The following is a 23,199-nucleotide window of genomic DNA, read 5'->3' on the forward strand; positions in this document are numbered from 1 at the left end:
AACTTTGATGGGACCACAGTGTCAGTTCGAATTAACCAGAAGTTCGAATTAAGCGTGTTCGAATTAACGAGATTCAACTGTATCACGTTTCCCTTTTTTTTTTCTTCTGAAATATACCTTTGCATAATGTAGATCAAATTTTATATTACCTTTGATTAAAATTTATTGGTTTTATGCTCGATTTCATATTTCATCAATATTGTATGCTTTATTGTTGATGAACCTGTTGATTTGATATTTGATGATTGTATAATTGATTTTGTTCAATGAAGTTTACCATGTCCGAATAGCCATTGTATCAAAAAATATTTTTTTAGACCCAAACGAGCCTAGGGCTAAGGGTCCACTCAGTGTGTGCAAATTTTATGTTGCAAAAGAAAGAAATAAAGTCAATCAAATTAAATTGCGCGCACCAACAATCCCGTGTTGATTGAGGAAGAAAGAAAAAAAAAACACCGAGAGAACAGGCACAGCATGTACAAAAATGATGCGCGTGACCCTCGGCCATCTCCCCTTTTCCCGGTGTATGCACGTTTCAAAACGGCCAAACCACGCGCACCAACAAAATTCCATATTGATCGAGAAGGGGGAGAAAAAAACGCCCCAGTGTCTGAGACGGCAGGTGCGGCATGTACAAAAATGACACGGTTGTCCTTCGTCACGCGCCCAAGCACGTGACCTGTCTTCCAGGTTTTTTGTTGTTTTGGGCCGGTCACCGTCGCACGAAACTTTCCGTGCGGCACCATGTGCATTACCGTGCGGCACCATGTGCATTACGCCTTTTTCAACAATTTGGAAGGACAACCTATCTTTCCACCACGGAAAATACGGCCACTCAAGCGTTCCTGTCGACGCGGCCCGAGTCGGCGAGAACGCTGCCATCCTGCGCTGCCGCCACGCAATCTTGCAAAGGGTCGGCGGTTGCTACACCGTTATCAGGCGATCACGGTCCGGCGGCGCTTCATTTACACGTTGCAGATTCCTGATAACGGTTCGCGGTGACGTTTCACCTTTCGAGCATCGCATTTTCTTTTCGCGCCCGAAGCAACATAGATAACATAATTTTACGGCTCTTGTGGGGCTGATTCGCAGTCGTAATGCCGAGACCTTCGCAGAATGGCGGCATGCGGCAGTAGTGCCCGAAATGTATGCTTCCGGCCAAATAGAACGCTTCGCTTTCGTGTGCAGAATACAGTCGTGTCCCGCTGGTAGTAAAATATATCGCGAACTCTCGAATAAAAAATGGTGGCTGCGGTTCCAGTTTCGAAAGAGCTACACGACGCCGCACTTTGTTCTTTAGATGGATGCTTCTAATGGAAGTTTGTAGCTAGGTGCGGGAATGCACCAGGAACAAAAATGACACTGAAGATCTGGTTTTCGGGCCAACGTACAACTAAATTGTAACTGCTGATGCCAGCTTACGTGCAGTTAATTTTCTAGCGTTTTTAAGGGCGAGTCTATAAGAACTGCTGATATAACTACCACTTCTCACATAGCTTTCGAGTTCGTTATAAATGGGTTCGACTGTATTATTGAATATATGTGAATGTTTCATTACAACAGAAGTTGGTATGTTTCCCAGAGTCTTATTTATGACCCCTCGAGTTTGAATTATCGAGAGCCTACTGTATATGCCTAGGGATATCCACGGCCCAGCTACGCACAAGAGGTTTCAGACAGGCGGCCTAACACGGCTTTCTGGTTATGCTGCAAGTTTCACAGTGCTTGTCCCAAAAGATTTAGACATCACTTTATTCTTGCTAATATTATTTTGTTTTGTAGCCATTGTCTGCAACCCAGCAGACAAGTGTTTGTTCCATCCTGCCCCCCGACTGGAATGCGGCCGCTGTGTATGGGAACCCGTGGCGTCACCAGGGTGGGTAGAGCATACTTGCGCAAAGCAAACATTGTGTGGTGGGCACAGCATAGATTTACAATAAATATAATGACGGTTTGAAATGTTACTCGGGATAATTTAGAAGAGGCTTGGTTTCAGGAGAGCTAATGACAAGCATATTAAGGAGTCAACTGCCGTTGACGCTCTTTTGCTGATGCCACAAAATAAGTTTCACAACTTGTCTCCCCATCTAGGGCCCATGTCAGATACTATTGCAGAAGTACTCTGTTGACCACACCAATGCCAGAGACTGCATGCCTACATTACGACCTGTGACTTACCCATTTCGTTGAACATGAACTCTTGTTGATATTCCTTGAGGAATTGGGATGATCGTGCCTCATCCCAAAAGAGTGAGTAGACACGCTTGACATCTTGTATCGAGACCTCCGTGCCCTGTAAATTAAGCACTCATCACTTGTGATGCAGGCCCTGCCAAAAGTGTCGTGAAAATATGAACTATTGTTACACAACAAAGAAAGCAAGAATAACAAGTGACTAGGAAAACTGTGCACCAACAGCTGCTATTTTTGCAGAAGGCAAGGGAATGCAGTGCACTGAAAAAGCTTGTGTGTTGCATGGCAGTAGAACAGGCACTGCACTGAAAATACAAATTATGGCAGTCACCGACCTGCCAACTTGAAAGAATACTGAACCAAAAAATACTAAAAGTCAGTGAAAAATACTAAAATTTGTTTGATTATTCACTATTGGTCACCCTTTAACATTTGCAGACTTTTTTCGGCGTGGATGCTGCGAATAGCCGCAGCAACAACTAATGTGCAGCAAACAAGCAAACATTTTTATGGAGTTTAATTATGCAACATTTACGTAACAGCTGTCGTAGATTCGATTGCCATTATATATTGGTTCTGTCAGCCACTCTCGCGGCCGTGCGAGTATTTGTATAATGGACGGGTCCGAAAAAATGGGATATGAAAATTTACTCATTGGACTGTATTTCCTTTTTTTCCAAGTTGGTTTTGCCGTAAACTACACACAAACGAAAAATCGTTAAATATTTGTGTCAATATACATCAACTGTAAAGCAGTGCTGAATATAGGGTATTTTACGATAAAATTGTAAACATTTGCAGGTAAGCAGTCATTTTTGTGCGGTCTGTGACACTGTTTTGGAAAGTGGTGTCAAAGCTCTTGCTATACCCTCCCGAGACCCCGCTATGGGGATTTTTCCAAAATATTGGACACTAAGTAAAAAGACAGTACTTCTATGCCAATGCATTCATCCTCATAAAACCCCGCTATCCAATGTATTGGACACCTGCTGGAGCTATCTATGCCACATTGATGAAAATACATCGTTCAAATTCCCGCCAAAACAGCTCCAGAATGGCGGCATTCAGCGGCCTGGCGTTTTATGGCACCTGCTGGAGAAGAAGTGAGTACTGTTTCTCGTATTTCTGCCTACTTTCAGGGCACATCTTTGATTGTACATTAAAGTTATTAGAATAGCGAACGCGCAGAATACGAACTTTAAGCTATTCACTATGCTTACTTCTATCTACGCTTCCTTTGATTTCGCACGTCCATTACATTGGACGCTGGGACTCAACCCAGTTATTTTGACCGCCCTTTTGCGAGGGCCTTGCTATGAACAGTAGACGAGCACTGTTGGTATTTAGACTTGTGAACGAAATTCATCTTTTTTTTTTTTTGTAGGAGACCGGCCTTGCGGGTCTGATGAGTCGGCTGGCGCGATTTTGCGAAGAAGCGCCGAAGGGATCACGTAGGACATTGAGCCTCCAATGTCCGATGCCTGTTTCAAGTATTGTGGTAGCATCGTCTGCTACACTGGGCGGCACATAGACGGCAACGAGAAAGAGCTTCGCAGGAGCACGTGTGCCACGTGGAAAGCGGTGCATGGGCACGAGAAAGAAAAAAAAAAATCTGAAGACTAGCTGACGTATTGCATCTGTCTTAAGGCTTGTCCGTCCCAGATGACTAAGCCTGCTCCTCCTTCTGAAAAGGCTCTCGCCTTTACGGTGCAATCTGGGGTAGCAAACTGGCCTTTTTGTGGTTATCCTTCCTGCCATTCCTTCATTGTGATTAGCATACTAATCTATCTGCATGCCAAATTCCCTGCCACCGAGTATGTGACACTGGGCATGTGCTTCAACAGTTTAGTGATTTTACCTTTCGAGTTTATTAAAACATTTTTGTACACGAGCTTGAGTGCAATATCTGCGGTACGTCATTCTTGCACGCTGCGTGAAAAAAGACCGGGTAGAATCCCAGTGTCCAATACACTGGACATTGCGCTGAGCTGAAACTATCAGGGCTATTGAAACACTTTTCCCCTTCATAATCCTACTGACTTATTCTGAAAGTTTAAGAAAAATCTGTGCACCCAAATGCAACCCAGGTCTCAGGATGATACACGCTGTTTCAGCTAACTTCAATCAATCAATTATTTTATTTTCACCCTGAAAAGAGGAAACAGGACTAAACGCTGAGGTAAAGTTTGATGACAATTGACAAGCCCTCTGTACCGAGCATTAAATAAATATCACAGTTTCGCCATAAGGGCTAAACAATGAATGTGATAGCAACATGGTGGAATACCGCATCTATTCGAATATAAGGCAAAGTTTTTTTTTTTTTTTCCCAGCATATTTAGCCTCAAGGTCACCCTCCGCCATATACGCAAATTTTGCATTTAGGTCTGGCTTTATGGCAGCGCGTGCCATGATGCCGTGAAGCCACACTATAAAGCGATATATTGTCACCCAGCTAGTACAGCTAGAATAGTTGATCAGCAACAGATAGGCAAAGAAACACGTCAGCCTTTAATAATGGCTGGACCTCGGAGAGCGCGCACGCAATCACGAACTTCATCGTTCTCGCCTCAAGGGGCCAGTGTCACCACGTGCCAACTTATTTCACGTCATTGCTCCCCTCTCAAAAGCGACCGACCCGGTCGCTTCAAGGGCATGGGGCGAGCAATATGGGCAACAGTGCCAACATGGAAAGAAAAAAAAAAAAACATACAGAAATGTACACAATTCTGAAGCGGTTTGGGAGGGTTGCTTATCCCTCGCGTGCGTAGTACGGCTTCATCCGTACTACGTGGACGACTTCAGCACGGGGACGGCGTCGGTTCGAACTAGGATCAGAGCTTTGAGGCACCACCTCATAATTCACATCACTGAGGCGGCGTACAACTTCGTAGGGACCGAAATAGCGGAGCAACAATTTCTCCGGGAGCCCACTGTGTCGGATAGGTGTCCACACCCACACGCGGTCGCCTGGTGAGTACTGGACGTTCCGTCGGGTCCAATTGTAACAGCAGGCGTCGGTATTCTGCTGGGCGCGGATGTGACTCCGAGCAAGCTGGCGAGCTTCCTCTGCTTTCTCGACGAACTCTTCAGTGGTGTCATTCCTTGTGGTTCCGTGGTCTACCGGGAGCATGGCATCTAAGGAGGTTGTAACGTGACGTTCGTAAACAAGCTCGAATGATGTAAACTCGGTGGTCTCCTGCACAGCGGTATTGTAAGCAAACGTCACGTATGGAAAAATTTCATCCCATGTCTTGTGTTCCACATCAATGTACATGGATAGCATGTCGGCCAATGTTCTGTTCAGGCGCTCTTTTAAAGCCGTTAGTCGGGGGATGATAGGCTGTGGTCCTTCGGTGGTCAGTATGAGTCAGCGTGACAACTTGTCGCAACAACTCCGCTATAAACGCTGCACTGCGATGACGTCAGTGTCGCCTCGTGGTTCTCAAACCATATTTTATCAGAATCTTCAAGAGCGAAGTACACGTATCGAAGCTTACGCTCGTGGGTCCAGTCGTTGACGTTGGCGACCCGGTCAAAATGGTCAAGCCAGTCGTCGGCGTCCTCTGAAGCACTCCCGTGGAAATGATTCGGCGTCCGGATCTGATTGACGACCACGTGCGATGTTGCAGTAGTGGCAGGAAGTGGTTGGTTCGTCATTCTACTTCGTTCAGGTAGCAGACCGTGCTGTGGCTGGAGTCCCTGGAGACGTCGGCTGGTACGTACGTGCACAGGGGTAAGCTCGGCCGAACTACTCGCCGGGCTTAGGTCTGGGGTACGCTCCGGAGATCTTAACATCGACCGTACCCAGCACTTCCACCAGAAATGTCACCCAGCTAGTACAGCTAGAATAGTTGACCAGCAACAGATAGGCAAAGAAACACGTCAGCCTTTAATAATGGCTGGACCTCAGAGAGCGCGCGCGCAATCACGAACTTCGTCGTTCTCGCCTCAAGGGGCCAGTGTCACCACGTGCCAACTTATTTCACATCAATATGTTTTTTTTATTGTTGGGTCCTCCAACTGGCACCCTCGCCTTATAATCGAATAAATACGGTAACACACAAAAGTGCGAAACTCGTAGCTGTAGCGGCAGTATGAATTGAAGTAAACGAAAGCCGACTGAAAACCATCTGGTGTGCTGGGAGTCCTCTGTTTGAATTCTGCCATCAGACAATTTCGTTTATGTTTATTAATTAAAGCCAACGTCTTTGTTAGCGACTTTACCACCACTTGTCTGTATTGGGTATGTTTCAAACCTCTTTCCTGGGCCAATCCCAGAGGTAGTGCACAGCTGTGTCAACAAAATTACGTCATTTTCAGGTTTGAGCTCTGTTATTCTTTCGCACTTTTAATATTTAGGTCTGAGAAGATTTAAGACAAAAAGCATGCGCTGTCGGTCTTTTTGCTTCATGGCATTTGTTCGTGGGCTGCCATTCTCAAAATTATGAGGAATACAGTGAAAGCTCGTTAATTCGCACCTCATTAATTCGAACTTTCGGGTTAATTCGAACTGACGGTCATGGTCCGGCCACAATATATAGGCGTCTATGGGTTAACCAACTCGTTAGTTCATGCGCGCATCGGCTCCTCTATCGATAATTCGAACTGCGCGCCGCTGCGTGGTGGTATTTTATACTGCCGCCGCAAGCTTTCAAGGCTCAACGATAGATGGCGCGAGCGCAGCGGCGTCACTGTCGTCATTGCGCTCGCTCTTCGCATCGTGTGGTGGTTCGTGCCGGACGTGTTTGCGTAGTCTCCGTGTCCTTTGTGTGCCGCACATTCAGTCGCTAGGCCTCGTGTACGTCAGAGCTACGAAGTCGTTCGGTGCCGTGTCGCTACGATGTGACGCTGCTCACGGCCTTGCATATGTTGGTGCGGGCCTGGGATCAGGTCACGGCAACAACTGTTGCCAATTGCTTCCGCCACAGTGGCTTTTGTGTGACCAATGAGGGCACAGCTTGCGAGCCCGACGAGCGCGAGGCCGTGGTCATTCCTGCCGGATTGCGGGATGCGCTGGAGGACGTGACCTTCGACGACTACGTCGATGCAGATCGCTGTGCAGCGGTCTGCGGCACAGTCACCGACGATGATATCATCGCGCAGGTGACTGGTGGAGAAGCGCCCGTCGTCGATGTAGGTGCGGATGACGAAGAGGATGATGCACCCACGCGGCCCTCAGCTTTGGAACTAATGGAGGCTATGCGTGTCGCGCGTCTATTCTTCAGCTTCGAGGAAGACGCAGAGGATGCTTTCTGCCACGTTCGCGCGTTGGAAAACAAGGCTATGGTGATCGCATTCAAAGAAGAGAAACAGACAGTGATCACGGATTATTTTCGCAAGTAAATATTTTGAGTGATTTTCCAACCCAGTCTCAATTCCTGCTGTTTTTTTCAATGAATTTCGTTAGTTCGAATTTCGGTTTAATTCGAACTCATTGGGCGTCCCCGCGAAATTCGAATTAACGAGCTTTTACTGTAATTTTTTTTCAGGAATGTAAGACCTGTAGTGATAGAAAGGTGTGGCAATATAACCTGCATATACCACATGTCATATAGCATGGCGTAGCATATAGCATACATATACAGTAAAACCTCTTAGACACTCAAGGGACCCGGGAAACATGTCTCTTGTATCCAAGGTCTCTTGTAACCAAATATTCAAAAAAACACTGAGGAGTCGGGCTAGACCACTTTATTGTACATCAGCATCAAAGTGAGTTTAAACACATCTTTGACGTGAACAGAGCTGTCTCATGGAAACATGGCGATGGTTCCGGAGTCCGACTACCGGCATACAAAGCGACCAGCACCGCAGACGCTGTGACGGAAATCCAACTCAATGGTACTCTGTCGAAGAGTCGGTGTGGGAACACGACAGATTATAGAAGCATAATGACAGAAAATTCAGCGCAATTTGTAGTCGCAACCTTGTGAGGAATGACATGTGACTGCGGAACGAAAAAAAATCGAGCCAAGGGAATGAAAATTGCAGCGCATACCAGTTGGTACCACGTTGGCCGCGCCACGTGAGCATGTCTGGGTTGTGTCTCTTATATAGTGAAGAACTTACTTTAGCGACCAAAAAAAGTTGTCCTTAGTAACCGAGTGTCTTGTATCCATGTATCTTGTATGCGATGTTGTTAACATGGCGAACATAGGAAAACCAACCAAACCATTTTGAGGCAGGGCATTATTAAAAACATTTTTGTACCACTCTAAGCCCAATAAATGTTCTTTTTTTAGGGTGAACGAGTTTTTCAGACTGTTCGATTTTTCCGACAATTTTTCGGTCCCCGCGAAGTTTGGAAAATCAGTCGGCGACTGTACCCTACAGCCTTTTGCAGTTCGACTCCGTTCATTCGAAAAGTTATGGCGACGCAGCACTTTCTGTATGACGGACACTTCGAGAGACGAACAATTTTGATGGCCGAGGAGCTGGGAAAGTCCGCCGTGGCTCGGTGTCTCAACGCCAACGATTTGTGGATGCCAGTACCAGCGGGAGGCCCTCTTTAAGTACGAGGCCAGTCGGAAAGGCTCTGTGGAAATTGAAGTGGCCTGGCACTGACCGCGAATGAAATGGCTGTGCGATCTTTTAAGAAGTACTTAAATCTCAAACAAGCTCAATGGCACGGAATATGACTCGATTCTCAGGCGATCACTTTGGAAACAGTTTTGCTTTCGCAAGACGCGGCTCGTCCCGGCACCGAACCCCTCGAAGTATATGGCCGACAGAGGTCTTGGCGCTGATTGCGAGCTTTAGCACAGCACACTGAACACTTGTCGGGAACACTTTCAGTGCCTAGTCACACAAAATTTCCCGAAAGTGAAAATACCTACGAAAGTGATCTCCCGAGAAAACCACCCAAGGAAAGTTCAGTCTACTCTTCAGACGACGATGATGAGTGAAGAGAACTAGTTTCTGAATTGCAATTCCGAATAAAGGTGCCATTTTTTTTGGGGGGGGGGGGGGGTCATCTCGCGTTCCATTCGCGGTTTTATTTTTTTTTAATTTCGCGTGACTGCAGCGTCGAAAGTGGCCCCTCGTGCTACAATCGCAGCCGCATTACATTCGGGTAAATACGGTATTACACACCCTTTAACAGCCGGCTGCAGTGTGCTCACGTGCCAGCCTGCGTCTGCCAAGACTTTTTTTTTTTTTTGCCTCTTTTCTTTTTGTAGACGGTACCAGCGAGGCGTCGCACGAGGCTGGGTTGGCGCAAAAGTCCGTCGTATAATTGAGGTTTTTAATACATTATTTCTATGGGGGTTTTGCCGGGACCCAACGAAATCGCCGTAAAATGCGGGTCGTCGCATTACTGGGGGAAGTATAATTGAGATTCCACTGTAACTGTTATAACCGGGTTCCACGAAAAAAATCAAAATAAAGGGATGGCATGGCTGTTGTGAGAATGCGGGGAGGCCCTACCACCTTCCTCCATGCGGCTGCTGATTAACTCTGCTTCCTGCGCACTCCTATCGCATGTAACCAGCCACGGTTGTCGGCGATCAAGAATGGCACTGCTATGGCAAGTGACACACGAGCTCCGTTGAGGCATCGCTTTAGTGGCAGTGGCCTCAAAAGGGACCGTTTAAAAAATGCGAGAAGGTTGCTGCGGCAGCCCCTCAGCTTGAGAAGTCCAGAAGAAATGCTGGGACGAGATTGCCACGAGCATCTAACTACGTAATTTACACTGGCTTGCACGAGAAAACCTTATGTCCGCCAGCTATGCTTGCTTTACACGAAGCTTGCCGATCTCCAAGGCATCCCGGTGCTCCACATTGTGCAGCAAAAGGTCCCTCGCGAAAACAAAGCCCCAGAGGGACTGAAAAATCTGAAGGGCCTCCTGCGAGGCAGCCTGCCCTACCGCGTCGTCGCTGCCATCGTCGTTATCCGATGCAAGCATGTTCGCAACAATCGCCTTATCGGTTAAAGCACTTCGTTTTCAAATCTGCAGCAGTGCGCTTTCTCTTCACCGGCAACGTCATGCATTGCCAATGATCAGCGGGCAGATCAGCCGTCTTCCGTTTAGGCCGCGAGTCAAACGAAGCTGCAAAACCACATGGACTTCGACGCAACCAACAAAGACGAGCCCGAGTGGCACTGGTACTCGGGAAACCATTGGCAGAACTGTGCGAAATGAGGGGCCAGCCGGCCAGCACGCAATCTCGGGGCAGCGTGCAGCGCCGCAGCGCTATCATTCATCAGCGCAGTTGGCACGGTCCATTCGTGTTTCGAAGGGTGGTGCGGCGTAGAACCACGGGCGCAGCCCATTAGTTTTCAGAGGGGTGGAAGGGCGACAGGAGAAAGGCATGTGAAGCAGGCGATGCAAGAGAAAACTGAAAAACTGCGTCTCGAGGTGTGGCGGCTTGAATTTCTTTTTTTCTTTTCAAGGATTTCGCATTCCATTGCATTTCGGCACGGACACCCAGTAGCCAGACTTCATCGTTAATAACAACCGATAATGGTTGTAGTAAGCAAGTTATTTCACCATAGAAAACATACAAAAGTTGACGGTGCAGCAGCTTCTCATTGTTATAACCAATATATCGTTAAAACCGGTATCATTAAAAGTGGATTCGACTGTATATACGAAACCTCACAGAGACGCCGATGGAAAAATTTGCTTGGAGTGTCCATATACAGTGCAGTCCATGTATAATGATACCACATATAACGATATACAGTAGAACCTCATTCATACGTTTTAAAAAAATACGCGAAAAATAAACGTACGATCCGGAAAAACGTACGATCCGAATCCAGTAAAAATTGAAGCTGACAAGCCCATATTGAGGTGTAAGTGCAGAAAACATTTCTTGCAAAACATAGTTACAGTCGAATCTCGTTAATTCGAACTGACGCTGTGGTCCCGTCAAAGTTATGTGTATTCCAATGGGCGAGAACGATCGGTAATTCGAACGCGAAAGCATTTGCGACGGTTAATTCGAACATAACCGCGCACCAACAATGCTCTCAGCAGCACGCCAAATCACGTGGCGGCGCCTCCGACTGGCAATGCTTCGACACCGCCATAAAGCAAAAGCTTAGGAGAGGCCCCTCAACGCCGCGCGGAGAAATAAAAAAGAAAGAAAAATTACCGCGGCGAAAATTTCCTCTCTCAAATGGCAAGGTCGCCGTTTCAGCGTCGCACCGGAACACGCGTGTACGCGCCGACGTCTCAGCCAACGCAGCGGCTGCAGCGCAGAGGGAAGCAACACGGAGTCCGGCCAACGAAACTGCCCAAGCCGGCCAACGCTCGCTTCAACGGCAGAAAACGAAACTTGGTGGAGCGGGCTAAGCTGGCGCCGGGCCGCAGGGCGCACGGAGACAGTCGAAGGTGAGGGAGTTGAGAGGGAGGGCGAGGGGAGCCACCGAAGCGACGGGGTTGGCGAGGCCAAAACCTTACCAAATGCGCTTCCCTGCCGCCCTCCTCCCTCACCTTCGACGGTCACAGCGCGCGCGCGCGCGTCGCCATGCCGGCGCGGCCCGCTCCCTGAAGTTTCGTTCGCTGCCGTTATCGGGATGCGAGAGAGAGAGAGAGCGATTGTGGTTGTGAGGAGGAAGAGGCGCTATCGGGATGCGAGCGTTGGCCGGCGCGGGCAGTTTCGTGGCCCTCGCTCGCTATGTGCTTGCGCGCCGCGATATTTCACGACTCGCACCGTTCGTACGTAGCGCTATGGTGCACAAATACGTCAAAAATAAGTCCTTTTAATTCGAACAAATTTTCGGGCCCCTTCGAGTTCGAATTATCGAGATTCGACTGTATTTTCTGCTGGTGCGTCACACCATTGGACAGGAACAACTCCTTTTGCGCACACTGCATACCCTTGTCCGCATTTTCGTTGTCTTTCGTGCGAAAGAAGCTTTGTAAGTCTTCCAGACCAGCAAGGGCTTCGGCGAAGGTAGCCGGTGTGCGCAAGCCTTCGATCGTTCTCGCCGCCGTCTTCAGGCGCCTCGTCCGCCACCACCTCCGCTACGATCTCGGCGACTCGTAGCGCCGCGCGCGCGCGCGGCGTTCACCGCTGCTGCCGCGCCTCGTCACTTCGGGCGAACGAGGAATGCAGAGAAGTCGCGCGGCCGCTGTCTGCCGCTTAGCGCTTCACAAGCACATGAGAGTGGTCTGTTTGCACACCTGAATGGTAATTTTTCGCTGCAGAACGTATCATACGACTGCACTTTGCCGCAATGCTGAACGTTGCTGCCGAATAATCGTATTTTCCGGGAACGTATTAACCGGAACGCATTAAAACATTCCTTTATGGGGCTATATTTATTTTTCGCGATTGCGAACGTACCAGCTGGGAAAACGTATTAAGCGGGAACGTATCAGCGAGGTTCTGCAGTATCGCTTATAACGATGAGTCGACCTAAGAGTATCAACTTATGCATTAGGGCTATGAGAAAAAAAACCATATATAACGATATATTATTCACCGCATATCGGATATAACGATCGAAATCTTGCTTCTGGGCAGCGTTTTTCATGCAGAATAATCGTGAAATTTGCATTCCTAAGTTGCCTCTTCCTAACACGGGGCAAAAGTTTGCCTACGCGAGTTCGTATTTGCCGCCATTACCGCACAGCACATCCCGCCCGCGCGCCAATTGCGAACGAAAGCCACAGAGAGCATCGCAAGTTGGCGCAGCGTGCACAAGATGGAGCCAGCTGCTTCGCGTCCGTGTCGCCGGCGGTTGTGCGAGCGTTCAGAGAAGAGGAGAGGGGGAAGAAAGTGATAAGCGAGCGGCGCCTGCGCGGCCTACGCTGCCTTTACAATCTCCCGCTCTCAGCGAGCGTGAAAATTCGCCGCGGAAGGAGCGGGAGGTGCGCCAACAAAGCACCAAGCCATGTCTTTTGAGACGAAGCTGCACATTTAGCAAGACTCTAAGTACTACGAGCTCGCGCAGTTGATGATATCAATGATTATGAAAACCAGGAGCGCCACAATCATGAAGACTAGAAGCAGTGGCCATGCCGATCAACGGAAAAAGCGGGCTTTGTGCGCCAGGACGAAACCCTCATGGGTGAAACTAACACGGTGGAAGCCGCTGACATTACCAAACTCTGGGAGCACGTCGCTACTGACGATCAAATAGGTGGTGCTTCGATGGAGGAGTTTCTAAGTGCAGGTAGTGCTGCCTCGTTCTGCGAAGAGATCTCCGTCGAGGCAATCGTTGTCCCGACAAACGGCGGCGTTGTGCGACAGCTGCGACGATAGCAGCGGCAGCGGCAGCGACGACGAGATTGACAATGGCCTGTCATTGACATCGACCCCGATGTTCAACCAAAGTGCCGATGTCTTCGATCTGATGTCGCTCATTGATTTCACGCACGCTAAATTATAGCTGCCAGTGTTCGTGCAGCAGCTGGATGCAATGCGCACGGCGGTTGTGAATCCGAAACTTCTGCAAAAGCAAGCGCAGAATTCTATTTCAGCGTGCTAACGATTGAGACGCTATTTAGAGGTACAGTTAAACCTGCTAATAACGAACCTCCATATAACGAATTCCTGGATATAACGAAGTTTTTCGATTCCCTGCCGTTACTCCATAGAAGCACATGTATTTGAGACCTCTACGTAACGAAGTGGCAGCGGGAGACCCCCTCGATATAACGAATTTTCCCCTCCGACCACCTAGAGATTTCGCCCGAAATTCTGTCATTTTTGCGCGAGCAGCAACCGGAAGAACTTTCTCCGCCGCGATGGAATGCGAAGCGAGCGCACGTGTGCGTGCGTGCGTGTGCGAGGCGGCCCTGCATTCCTCGACCCGGCGATCTTGCCGCCGCGGGCATGACCTTTCCCCCTCCCTTCATTCAAACCTGATCTTGCTGCAGCTGGCCTAGCCCGCCAAGCCGGCACTCTCTCCTTTTCCAACTGATGTTGCCGAGGAGCTGGTACACGCTGTGGCACATCAGACTCGATGAGCGCGGACACGCGCTGTCAAACGCTGGCGGCGTGTGGAAGCGCCGCTGGAGAAGCGAACGAAGTGACCTTCCTGCTGTTGTCAATCGCTTCAACGCAAACTGAGCACCGAGAACACACAGCACGCAGGAAGCTACGAGCCGCCGACGCACCTACACTGCTAGACTCTGCCCCAACGCAGATCGCTTTTAAGATACGGCCTGCACGACCGCGCGCCGCCCCGCATCCCTCCCCCCTCGCTCCCTCACCGGTGCCTCCAGCGCAACGGAAGAAGCGCGCTTCCACCCTGCTTTTCTTGCGCGCGCGAGATTTAGACGCGGTCGTCGGCTCCCCTCGCACATACAGCATACGGCGCGCGGCAACTGCATTATCGCCCTTGGACTTTAGGGTACGGCCACGCCCCTAGCGGCAAAAACACGCAGCAAAAACGCGCGGCAACGCGTCATGCCGTGCGCAGCAAAAGCGGCAGGAATCAGGGGTCTTGTGGCGTGCCACGCGAAATGGGTTCTGCGGCAAATGCCGCGTGCCGCGAGATGAAGAACCAATCAAGAGCAACGAGGGTGACGTCACGGAGCCATCACAACCGGAACGCCGCCGGTCCGCGCCGGGTTTTCAATCGACGATCGTCGTCTCTCGCATGAAACAACGAGCGCTCGCGGTGTTGCTCGCCCGTTCGGAATGCGCGGGAGATCTTATCGCGCTGCGGCGGGCGCGGCGAGACGCCCGTGCCACGGTGGCCTCGCGGCAAGGCGCTGACGCGCAGCAACTTGCCGCTCGCTGCATGACGCGCGCGTTTTTTGCCGCTAGCGTGGCCGTACCCTTATATACGGGATATCTACGAGCCAAAACCAATTTTAGGGCCACAACACGTCATGGACACCATCTTTATATAGCAAATACGGATCTCAAGGGCCATACTTTTGCTGTGGGAAACCGAAAATACGTCATAGTTGTCGCCCCCGGCACTTTGGGCGGCTAATGCCATCGTCAAGCCACCAAGCCAAGCGACATGAAAAGTCAAAATGGCTGCTCGGGCCGGCGCGGGGTGGCAGTTCGCAACGTATGATGCGGGAACGGTCCCACAGTTGCGACGCAACAGCGGGGTTACCAACGCATTGAATTCTATGGGAGCTGTGCCGGGACCGGTCGAAAACGACGTAACAGCCAGAAAAACGCAGCCCCCGGGAACGTAACAGCGAGGTCCTACTGTAACACTAGACGACGCTGCGACGCCATCGTGACGCTCACTCTTCGTTTCCGATGCCTCGCGCTTGTGCGAAACGACACGCGTCCACGCATCCGGTACCTGGTGTGACATTCCGAGGATGAGTGCTTCGACGAAAACGGAAAACGGGGGCGCGTTACAATTGAGGGCGCGTTAGAATCGAGTAAATACAGTAAACGTTTATTTTTCGAATTTTCATGCCGAACCTGCATATAACGAAATCCTCTTTATAACGAAGTTTTTCGGGAATTTGTCAATTTCGTTATATCCAGGTTTAACTGTATAAATAAACGTTTTGTTTTTCCCAGCCTACTTTCTACAACGTCGATTTTTTTTATCGCAAGTGGCAAATTTGGTTTCGGGACTTCAAAAATATATTGTTTTTTTTTTTTTTTAACGGCAGTCCAAATATAGAGATAATTGGTTATAACAATCGGATTTTTCGTTCTTCTTGATATCGTTATAAGTGGACTGCACTGTGCGCCTCCCAATCTTGGAGACTACAGAGCGGGCCAAGCCATCGGAAAATTCAACATGGCAGCCTCCAAGATTGAGTAGTGTGGTTCGGAACGAGTGATTTAGTCCAGAAAATCGAGCTTTGGGGCCTATATTCGTCCTGAAAATCGGTCGCGAAAATGCATAGTTCTATGGGAACCTTGACGGTGTATTTATGAAGTCTGGAATATCCATTAAGTTCAAATTTTTGGAGTCCGAAAAATCCGTTGGCTAGGAATTCTTTTCACAAGAAAATTCTCCAGTTGTTAGTCAGTACAGTAAAACCTCGTTAATTCGGATTTCACGGCACCAAAAAAAAATGCCCGAATTAACTGAATGTCGAATTATCGAGGGTATCCAGAAAACAATAAGCAAGTGCTTACTACGTCAACACGCTTTTATTTAGTGAATGAGTGAGCAACTCCTGTTACTATTTTGCACAAAAACAAAACGGAAGCTGAAATTCTCGCCATCTCGTGACTCATTGGCTTTCGCAGCAGCGACCGAGGCCTCGCAAATTTCTTCGCAGCACGCACCTTCATTTGCGACACGCTTTGTACTATCGCGCGCACATTGCGACTATGTTTTCGCCAGTGAGCTGGCGAAATCATAATCGCGATGTAGCGGTGCTTTTCAACCTCGACAGCTTTGCACCGAGTCAAAACGAAACTGTTTGCCGCAACCGCTGCGGAGAAAACCGTGGCTGCTATCGACGCAATTATGAACAGCGACCTTGCGGTGCTGAAGGCACGTGCCCAACACATGCACAGAGTCTGAACAAAACTACCATTCGCTGCAACAACTGAGGACGAAACTGCGGTCGCTATCAACGCGATCATGGCTGGTGACTCCACAATTTTTTAGGCACGCGGCCGACGCGCGTATTGAGTAAAAACGAAACCACTGTTCGCCGCAACCGCTGTGGAGAAAACCGCGGCTGCTATCGACATAATCATGGATGACGAGTATGCAATTATGAAAGCCCGCGGTCAAAGCGGTGTTATGAGAAGCGGTAAACGCAAGAATACAGGCTTTAAAGACACAAATAGGCACGAAGCGTTCCAGCGTTGCTGTCATTCTCGAATGATTTCAGCTGATGACTATGGCGATGCGGACTCGGCTTCTTCCTTTCAGTTGGACGCTAGCGCCGTTCTTGCTCTTTTGCATCGCACATTTACGGTACTCCTCGCTCACCGAGCTTCGAAAGTTGTCCGAATTAACCGATGTGCGGCCAAATAAGTGCGAATTAACGAGAGTTTCATTGCATTGAATAATGCATATGCCGACTGGGACCAGAGGACCCGAATTAACCGATTTTCCGAATTAACGAGGGTTGAATTAACGAGGTTTTACTGTACTTTGTGGTATGTGATCCTTCTGATGTATTCATTTTCTGTGCTTTTTTACCATCCCAAGCGAAGTTTGCAGGTGTGTGTGCTTTCAAACCAGATGTTCTACCACAAACACAGACTTTGTAACGCACCTTTCTTCGCTTGCAGACGAGGTGCGCTGTAGTGATCAGCTGGATGGCATATCGAAGTGTTGTTTCCATTGCGATCCTGGTTAGAACTGTCAAAGCTTCATCACTCATTTCAACATCTTCTTCTTCACATCTGTAAAAGAACCAAAAGTGGGTCATGCAAATCTCGCACACTGCAAACTTGTTGTTTGTTGCCACCCTCACTGCCGTGCCGTTGACTCTTCCACACTCGGTTCCATGTTCACTGCCACTATGATTGTTGTAAACTCGCTACATTGCATGAGCATTTCATGTCTGAGAAATCGAGCAAGATCCGCTATAGTGTTCCGAGATTTCAGAAACCGTAATGCATAGCTTCTAGTATTGGTTCCACGAATAAACATGTCGTAGTTTCACCCGAAAGGGAAAGCATCAATAATTATAGCAAAGAACAAAAGAACTAATAAAGATTAGTTGATTTATCAGCCATAAAAATTGCAGTAAACATTCGCTTACTACAGTAGAACTTCGTTGATACAATCCCGCTACGTACGATCTCCCAGTGCCAATGCTCGCGATTTAGAACATGAAAAAAGACTCAAATCAGTTACACTTCTATTATAATGGTTAATATGTCCCCAGGAAGCACCATCCTGTGGTACCAATGTTCAGTACATCTCCAAGTTGTGACGTTATGATACATTTTCCAGTTGCTAGATCATATGTAAACAAAAAAAGGCATGAGGCGCGCATGATCGAGTAGCAATCGAGTAGGCAGAACAGTAGCTGCCCACCGCAGCAGCATCCCCACAATACTCGCCCGTCTGTTTCACAAGAAGATGCTAGCGCACACTCAGTTTCCTATTCTGGTACCAGCAAATCTCCTCCTGGGTGACCACACACTGCATTCATCGCTATCGCCACCAACCCTATGCATCTTCACCTATCTGTTCCACAGCGTGCGGGGTGTAGTACCGTTGGAAGTTGTGGGGATGGAGGTGCGCCCCGGCACCTTTGTGAGGGCATTCATCTGTTCTGTCGTCCGTTTCCACTCGTGATGGTCGTCAGTGGTGGCCTTTGCTACAGACCAGTTTGCAGCGATGGTGCTTGGGTTGGTGGCGGCGGGCGCCGCTGTCAGCAGAGCGAGCGTGAAGGAATCTATCTGGGACAGCACTGGGTACGTACATGTTTTCCTCTCGTCCACCGGCTCTTTGTTAGGGACTCGGACTTAAGCTCATCTGCGTTGTCTTTGCACCTATGGCGGGCGCATACCTTCGTTTGATTCTTTCCAAAATGCTAAGCCAAAAAGCGGTGCCTAGTGCTCGCACGTGGTCCTACTACGCCGAGCAGCACTTATTGGAAGACCAAGCCGCGAGCTTTCGCGAGTGGGGCCCATTGGTTATCGCGAGATCAAGCGGCAAAGCCGCGGGGAACTTCTAGCAACATGTCGCGGGGAGCCATCCTAAATTACGTGAGGCGACAGCTGAAGCGGCCCTGTGGCTCGCTAAGCTCGAACCCGTGGTGGGCGGTACACTCGTGTGAGGTACAAGGTGTGCTTTCAATACAGCTCGGACCACTTCCAACGTAACCACTGCAGACTTTTTTGACTCGCGCTTCTCTTCCCGCAGAACTCAATATATATATATACGCATACTGCTTATACTAGTGCAGTTGCGCGAGGTGAAATACCGGTTATAATGTGGTTGCCGGAAAATCCCGAAGACAAGCTAAGCAGCGAGCGCGTTTCTCAAAGAGGTGCGCCGGCTGAGGGGAGAGCAACGAGGGCAATGCGGAAGAGGAGACAAGGAGTGAGCAAGCGAACATGGGGAAAAAATGCGACGGCAGTGCACTGGTTCAGTGGGCATGCACGAGTTGCCTAGGCAACGCACAGTCCCCATCTAACATGTGCGCACTGTCACTCTTTGGTTCTTAAGCTTGTGCGTGGAAAATAACTAGTCGCTGGCTGCTTTTCTTGGACACAGACGGGGTCGCAAAATGTCTGAATTATCGGGCAAATCTCAAAAACAAATTTTGACGGTAAAATCAATTTGCTGTTTATTACAACTTCAGCACTACGGAATAATCGATCGAGGCCGCGAGTGGGTTTCGCGTTCGCCAATCCCTTGTGCGTCGTCGTGAAGCGTAGATATTACGCGTGCGACCTTGAAGTTTAAGTTGTGTTCCACAAGTTCATCAATTTAAAACATCCATATGCAAGCTGTCGCGGTTCTTATTTATTTACGTTTTAAAGTCCCTCCTGTGCAAGGAAGAAGTGGTCGATTCATTGCTGCACGCACTTCCGCTTACGTGCAACCAAGTATGCCTGTATTTCTGCCAGTTTTCTGTTGTCGCTGTTGCAATGCAAGGACTGCAAAGGCTCGAAGTCAGATCCGCATGTGAAGGCTAAGGAGCACACGGCGCATCTTCATCCAAGTCAGAGTCGCTGTTGGATGGTGGGAGAACTTGCTCAATTATTTCGTCATCGTTTAGTTTGGAACACGACAACACCACGCTGTCGACGTCTGCAAATTCTGCAAATGTGACGGCGTCAGGAATCGGCACACCGCAGCCTAGCAGGTCATCAGTGTGGTCGGCGTTAACATCCTGTGAGCGAAAAATATTCTATACGTCACTCGCTGTGATAGGTGGCAGTTCAGGCTCTCCAGTTGCGGAGTCGCGCTAAATCGGACTGCGACTCAAGACTCATTCACTGTCAGTGACCACAGCCTGTCGATAACTTGACGAGAAAGACTTCTTGGAGCCAGCAGAGCGCTGTCTGGAATGCAAACTAAACAGAATGGCAAAAAGCAGGCTGTGCACGGGGTTGCCGGAATAGGATGTGATGATCACGATGTTGACGCGACCTCACAATTCAGGCAAAGCCTCCCAGATTGGCATTTGTAGTTAAATCACTGAGGCGCAGTGCTGCAACCAAGGCAGAACCTCAGAGATTACCATCTAGCGTATAATCTCTGAGGCCATACTTGATGTCTAGTATCTATGAGGCCATACTTCATGTCTTGTTGAAGTTGCCAGAGGAGATAATGGTGGCAAAATTGGCGTACGCTACAGCCATGGACGGAGTCCGGATAATCGAATGTAAAGCTGGCGGCTGTCCGAAATATTGGTCGTCTTTCCACATTAAGTCTATGGGGTCATTTCCAGTGCCATGAAGCTGTCTGAATTACCAAGCATGTCCGGATTATTGGTGTCCAATTTATCGGTCGGCGACTGTTTCAAGGGTGCACTTCCCACAACAGCATGCCACCCTTAACGCCCGCCGTTTAGGCCTAACCAGCACCGTCTCGTCGGGAGTCAGCGGCCAAAGTTGTGGTTTGGTGCAGAGTCGACTATAAATGCTTCGCAGTGGTTGTACGTCACTTAGTAAAGAGAGAAACCACCTCACCAACGAAAGTGAAGGTGCATACCATTTCTCTATTTCAATTTCCAAACACAGCCGGCTGTTTGGTCTATACGTTTTTCTTGTGCACAGCCTTTAAAAAATGTTGTTTTGGTTATAGTGCAGTACCACTGAAAGTGCAGAAATTCATGACTCCAGTGACTTACGTTATAAGCGGCCTATGCTGTAGGCGATAACCCAAACAGGCTGCTGTTCCCTGCTGCAGGCGGCGAGTGTCGTGTCGCTCTGGCGGCATGGCATCGTAGGCGTCGCCCACCAGCTCGATTTTGTTTTGGTTTCCCGCAGCCATCTTAATGCAATAGGAAAATGATGACATTCATCTCGGGTAGCTCGCACCCCCGCTTGACGCACGTCGGTATCTCGTGGCGCAATGATTCATGCGAGTGGGCCTGTCAAAACTACCCGTCATAATGCCCTGCTCGAAGGAGCTGCTGACCCAGGCCGAATTCAAGGAGCACGAGCGTAAGATTGTTGAACCGCGAATAAAACGACAATGCACCCCTTGGGCCGCTCGGGCCCCGCCAGATCGACGCCCCATCAGCGTCTCGCGCTGCAACGATTCGCACAACGCTTCACATTACATAAACGTCAACTACAGTTGAGTCTCAATTTTTTTACTGACTTCCGATCGTACATTTTTGTGGTTAGTATGTTTTCTCTTGCATTTTTTTTCCCCGAACGTATTAACAAGCTTCTAATGTAATTAACCCTTTAACCGCCAATTTACCTTCCGAAAAACATTTAAAAAATCAATTTTCTTTTAATTAGTCATAATTTTTTTCCATGCAATTCTGATTCTGGAAATACATGTTACACCACTGACTTCTGTTTAAAATTAGCAACGAAATTAAAAAAGAAAACTGCTGTTGAGGGCGGCTTTCCCTCAATGCATGCCGTGGTAATGGGTCAGCAAGGAATGCCTCGTTCAGCCTTGTGATAACAGGCCACAACTTCCATAGCCTGCGGTGAAGATGAGTAGCTTCATCCACGAGATTTCAAGTTGGTGAAATGATGGGAGCACATCAACGCGTTGAAGAGGTTCCTGCTCATGGTCTTCCTGAACACTGGTGCCTCCAAAGCTTGCTTTGTTGACCAGTACATCTCAACTTGAGGTTTGGCGACAATACCCTGCAATATTATCAGCGCACAGAAGACCATAATCTCATCATGGTGTACCGGTTTCCATGTAGAAACCCGAGCAGCAAAGTACGCTACCGCATAATGGTTCGTCTCCGTGACGATTACGTCAATGATGCCCCAGTCAAAAAATACATGAAACCAGCCGAGAATGGCATTCTCGTCAGTGGGCTGCCACAAGATTCCGGGCACTGAAGAGAAGGGAAACCGCGGAGGCGCAGGTGGCGGGTTATCAGTGTTCACGCACTGCCACACACGTGCACTGCTCAGTGCATCACCGTGATCGTCATCACCGTCGCTCTCGTCGTCATCTGAGGCAATATCCAGAGTAAAGACGTCCGAGTCGCTGTCGGACACAAATTCCACGTCGTCATTAACGCTGCTTTCTGTACTGCTCCAAGAAGCACCTCTTTTTCTTAGAGCATCGCCGCCACCGGCATTCTACTTGCTAAGTGCCATTATGAAATGACTGTTGCCAGGTTTAAAACACTTGCGAAAGGCACGAAATGCGGTTTTTCATAGACAACTACCGCCATCTAAGGTTGAAAATTGCAAGCAAAGCAATTGACAACCGTGATACATCTTTGTTGGCGGAAGGAGCGTAAAATCAGGCCGGATGAGTGTGACTCGTCGTTGGCGATATTGGTACAAACTCGTGTGACGAGTACAGCTCGGGGTTGGCGGCTAAAGGGTTAACAAGCATGGCAGCATGCGCACAGGCAAATGTTTACAGATCTCACTCGATGACCACAAACACTCACTACCACAACACTGTTGTGATGAACAGTGCAGGCAGAGGAAAGCAAACAGTTCATCTGCCTCTCACTTCAACATGTGTTTGAAACTCTGGATTATGGCACCTCCAGCTCCAAATGCACGGGAAGACAGCTGTGCGGAGCACACGCCGCCACCTTCTCCCGCGGGCGCTCGCCGTCGCTTGCGCACGTAGCGCACCCGGCGGGAGCTGGGCGGACACGGGAGAGATGTACTTTGCCCTTCTCCCAGTTCTCGCTCGCCTCTCGCGATGCGCGTACCCGCTCGGGAAGAAGGAAAGTATCCGACGGGCGAGGAGGACATTCCCCTCACAAAAACGTATAAAAGAGCACGACCGAGAGACCCCCGGGCTCTCTCTGACCTCGCTACACCTGACCTGCTCCTACGGATATACCTGCTGCAACCTGTGAGTGACCTCGCTTGCGTGACTATCACACGCAACGAGGCAAGCCTATTTATTACTTATTATACAGAGCGGACTTCCCTCTGCAAATGTGTTTTAATGCCCGCAGCAATAAACGTTGAGTTGACTCGCGTGTTGCTTTATTCGCCCGAACTCTACGTAGCTGCG

General features: G+C 49.0%; 1 protein-coding gene across 2 annotated transcripts in view; it reads right to left on the reverse strand.

Annotated features, from left to right (window-relative positions):
* Positions 1 to 23,199, reverse strand: part of LOC119449326 (ruvB-like 2) — a 108,677-nt gene that overhangs the window by 42,062 nt on the left and 43,416 nt on the right. For both annotated transcript variants that reach the window (XM_049665172.1, XM_037712492.2), the window contains exons 9-10: positions 17,321 to 17,450; positions 2,179 to 2,293 (exon numbers count right to left, since the gene is read on the reverse strand). In XM_049665172.1, the coding sequence (XP_049521129.1) occupies positions 2,179 to 2,293; positions 17,321 to 17,450 (245 nt within the window). The remainder of the gene's footprint in view (positions 1 to 2,178; positions 2,294 to 17,320; positions 17,451 to 23,199) is intronic.

Source organism: Dermacentor silvarum, chromosome 4, assembly GCF_013339745.2.
Source record: "Dermacentor silvarum isolate Dsil-2018 chromosome 4, BIME_Dsil_1.4, whole genome shotgun sequence".
Taxonomy (NCBI): Eukaryota; Metazoa; Arthropoda; class Arachnida; order Ixodida; family Ixodidae; genus Dermacentor; species Dermacentor silvarum.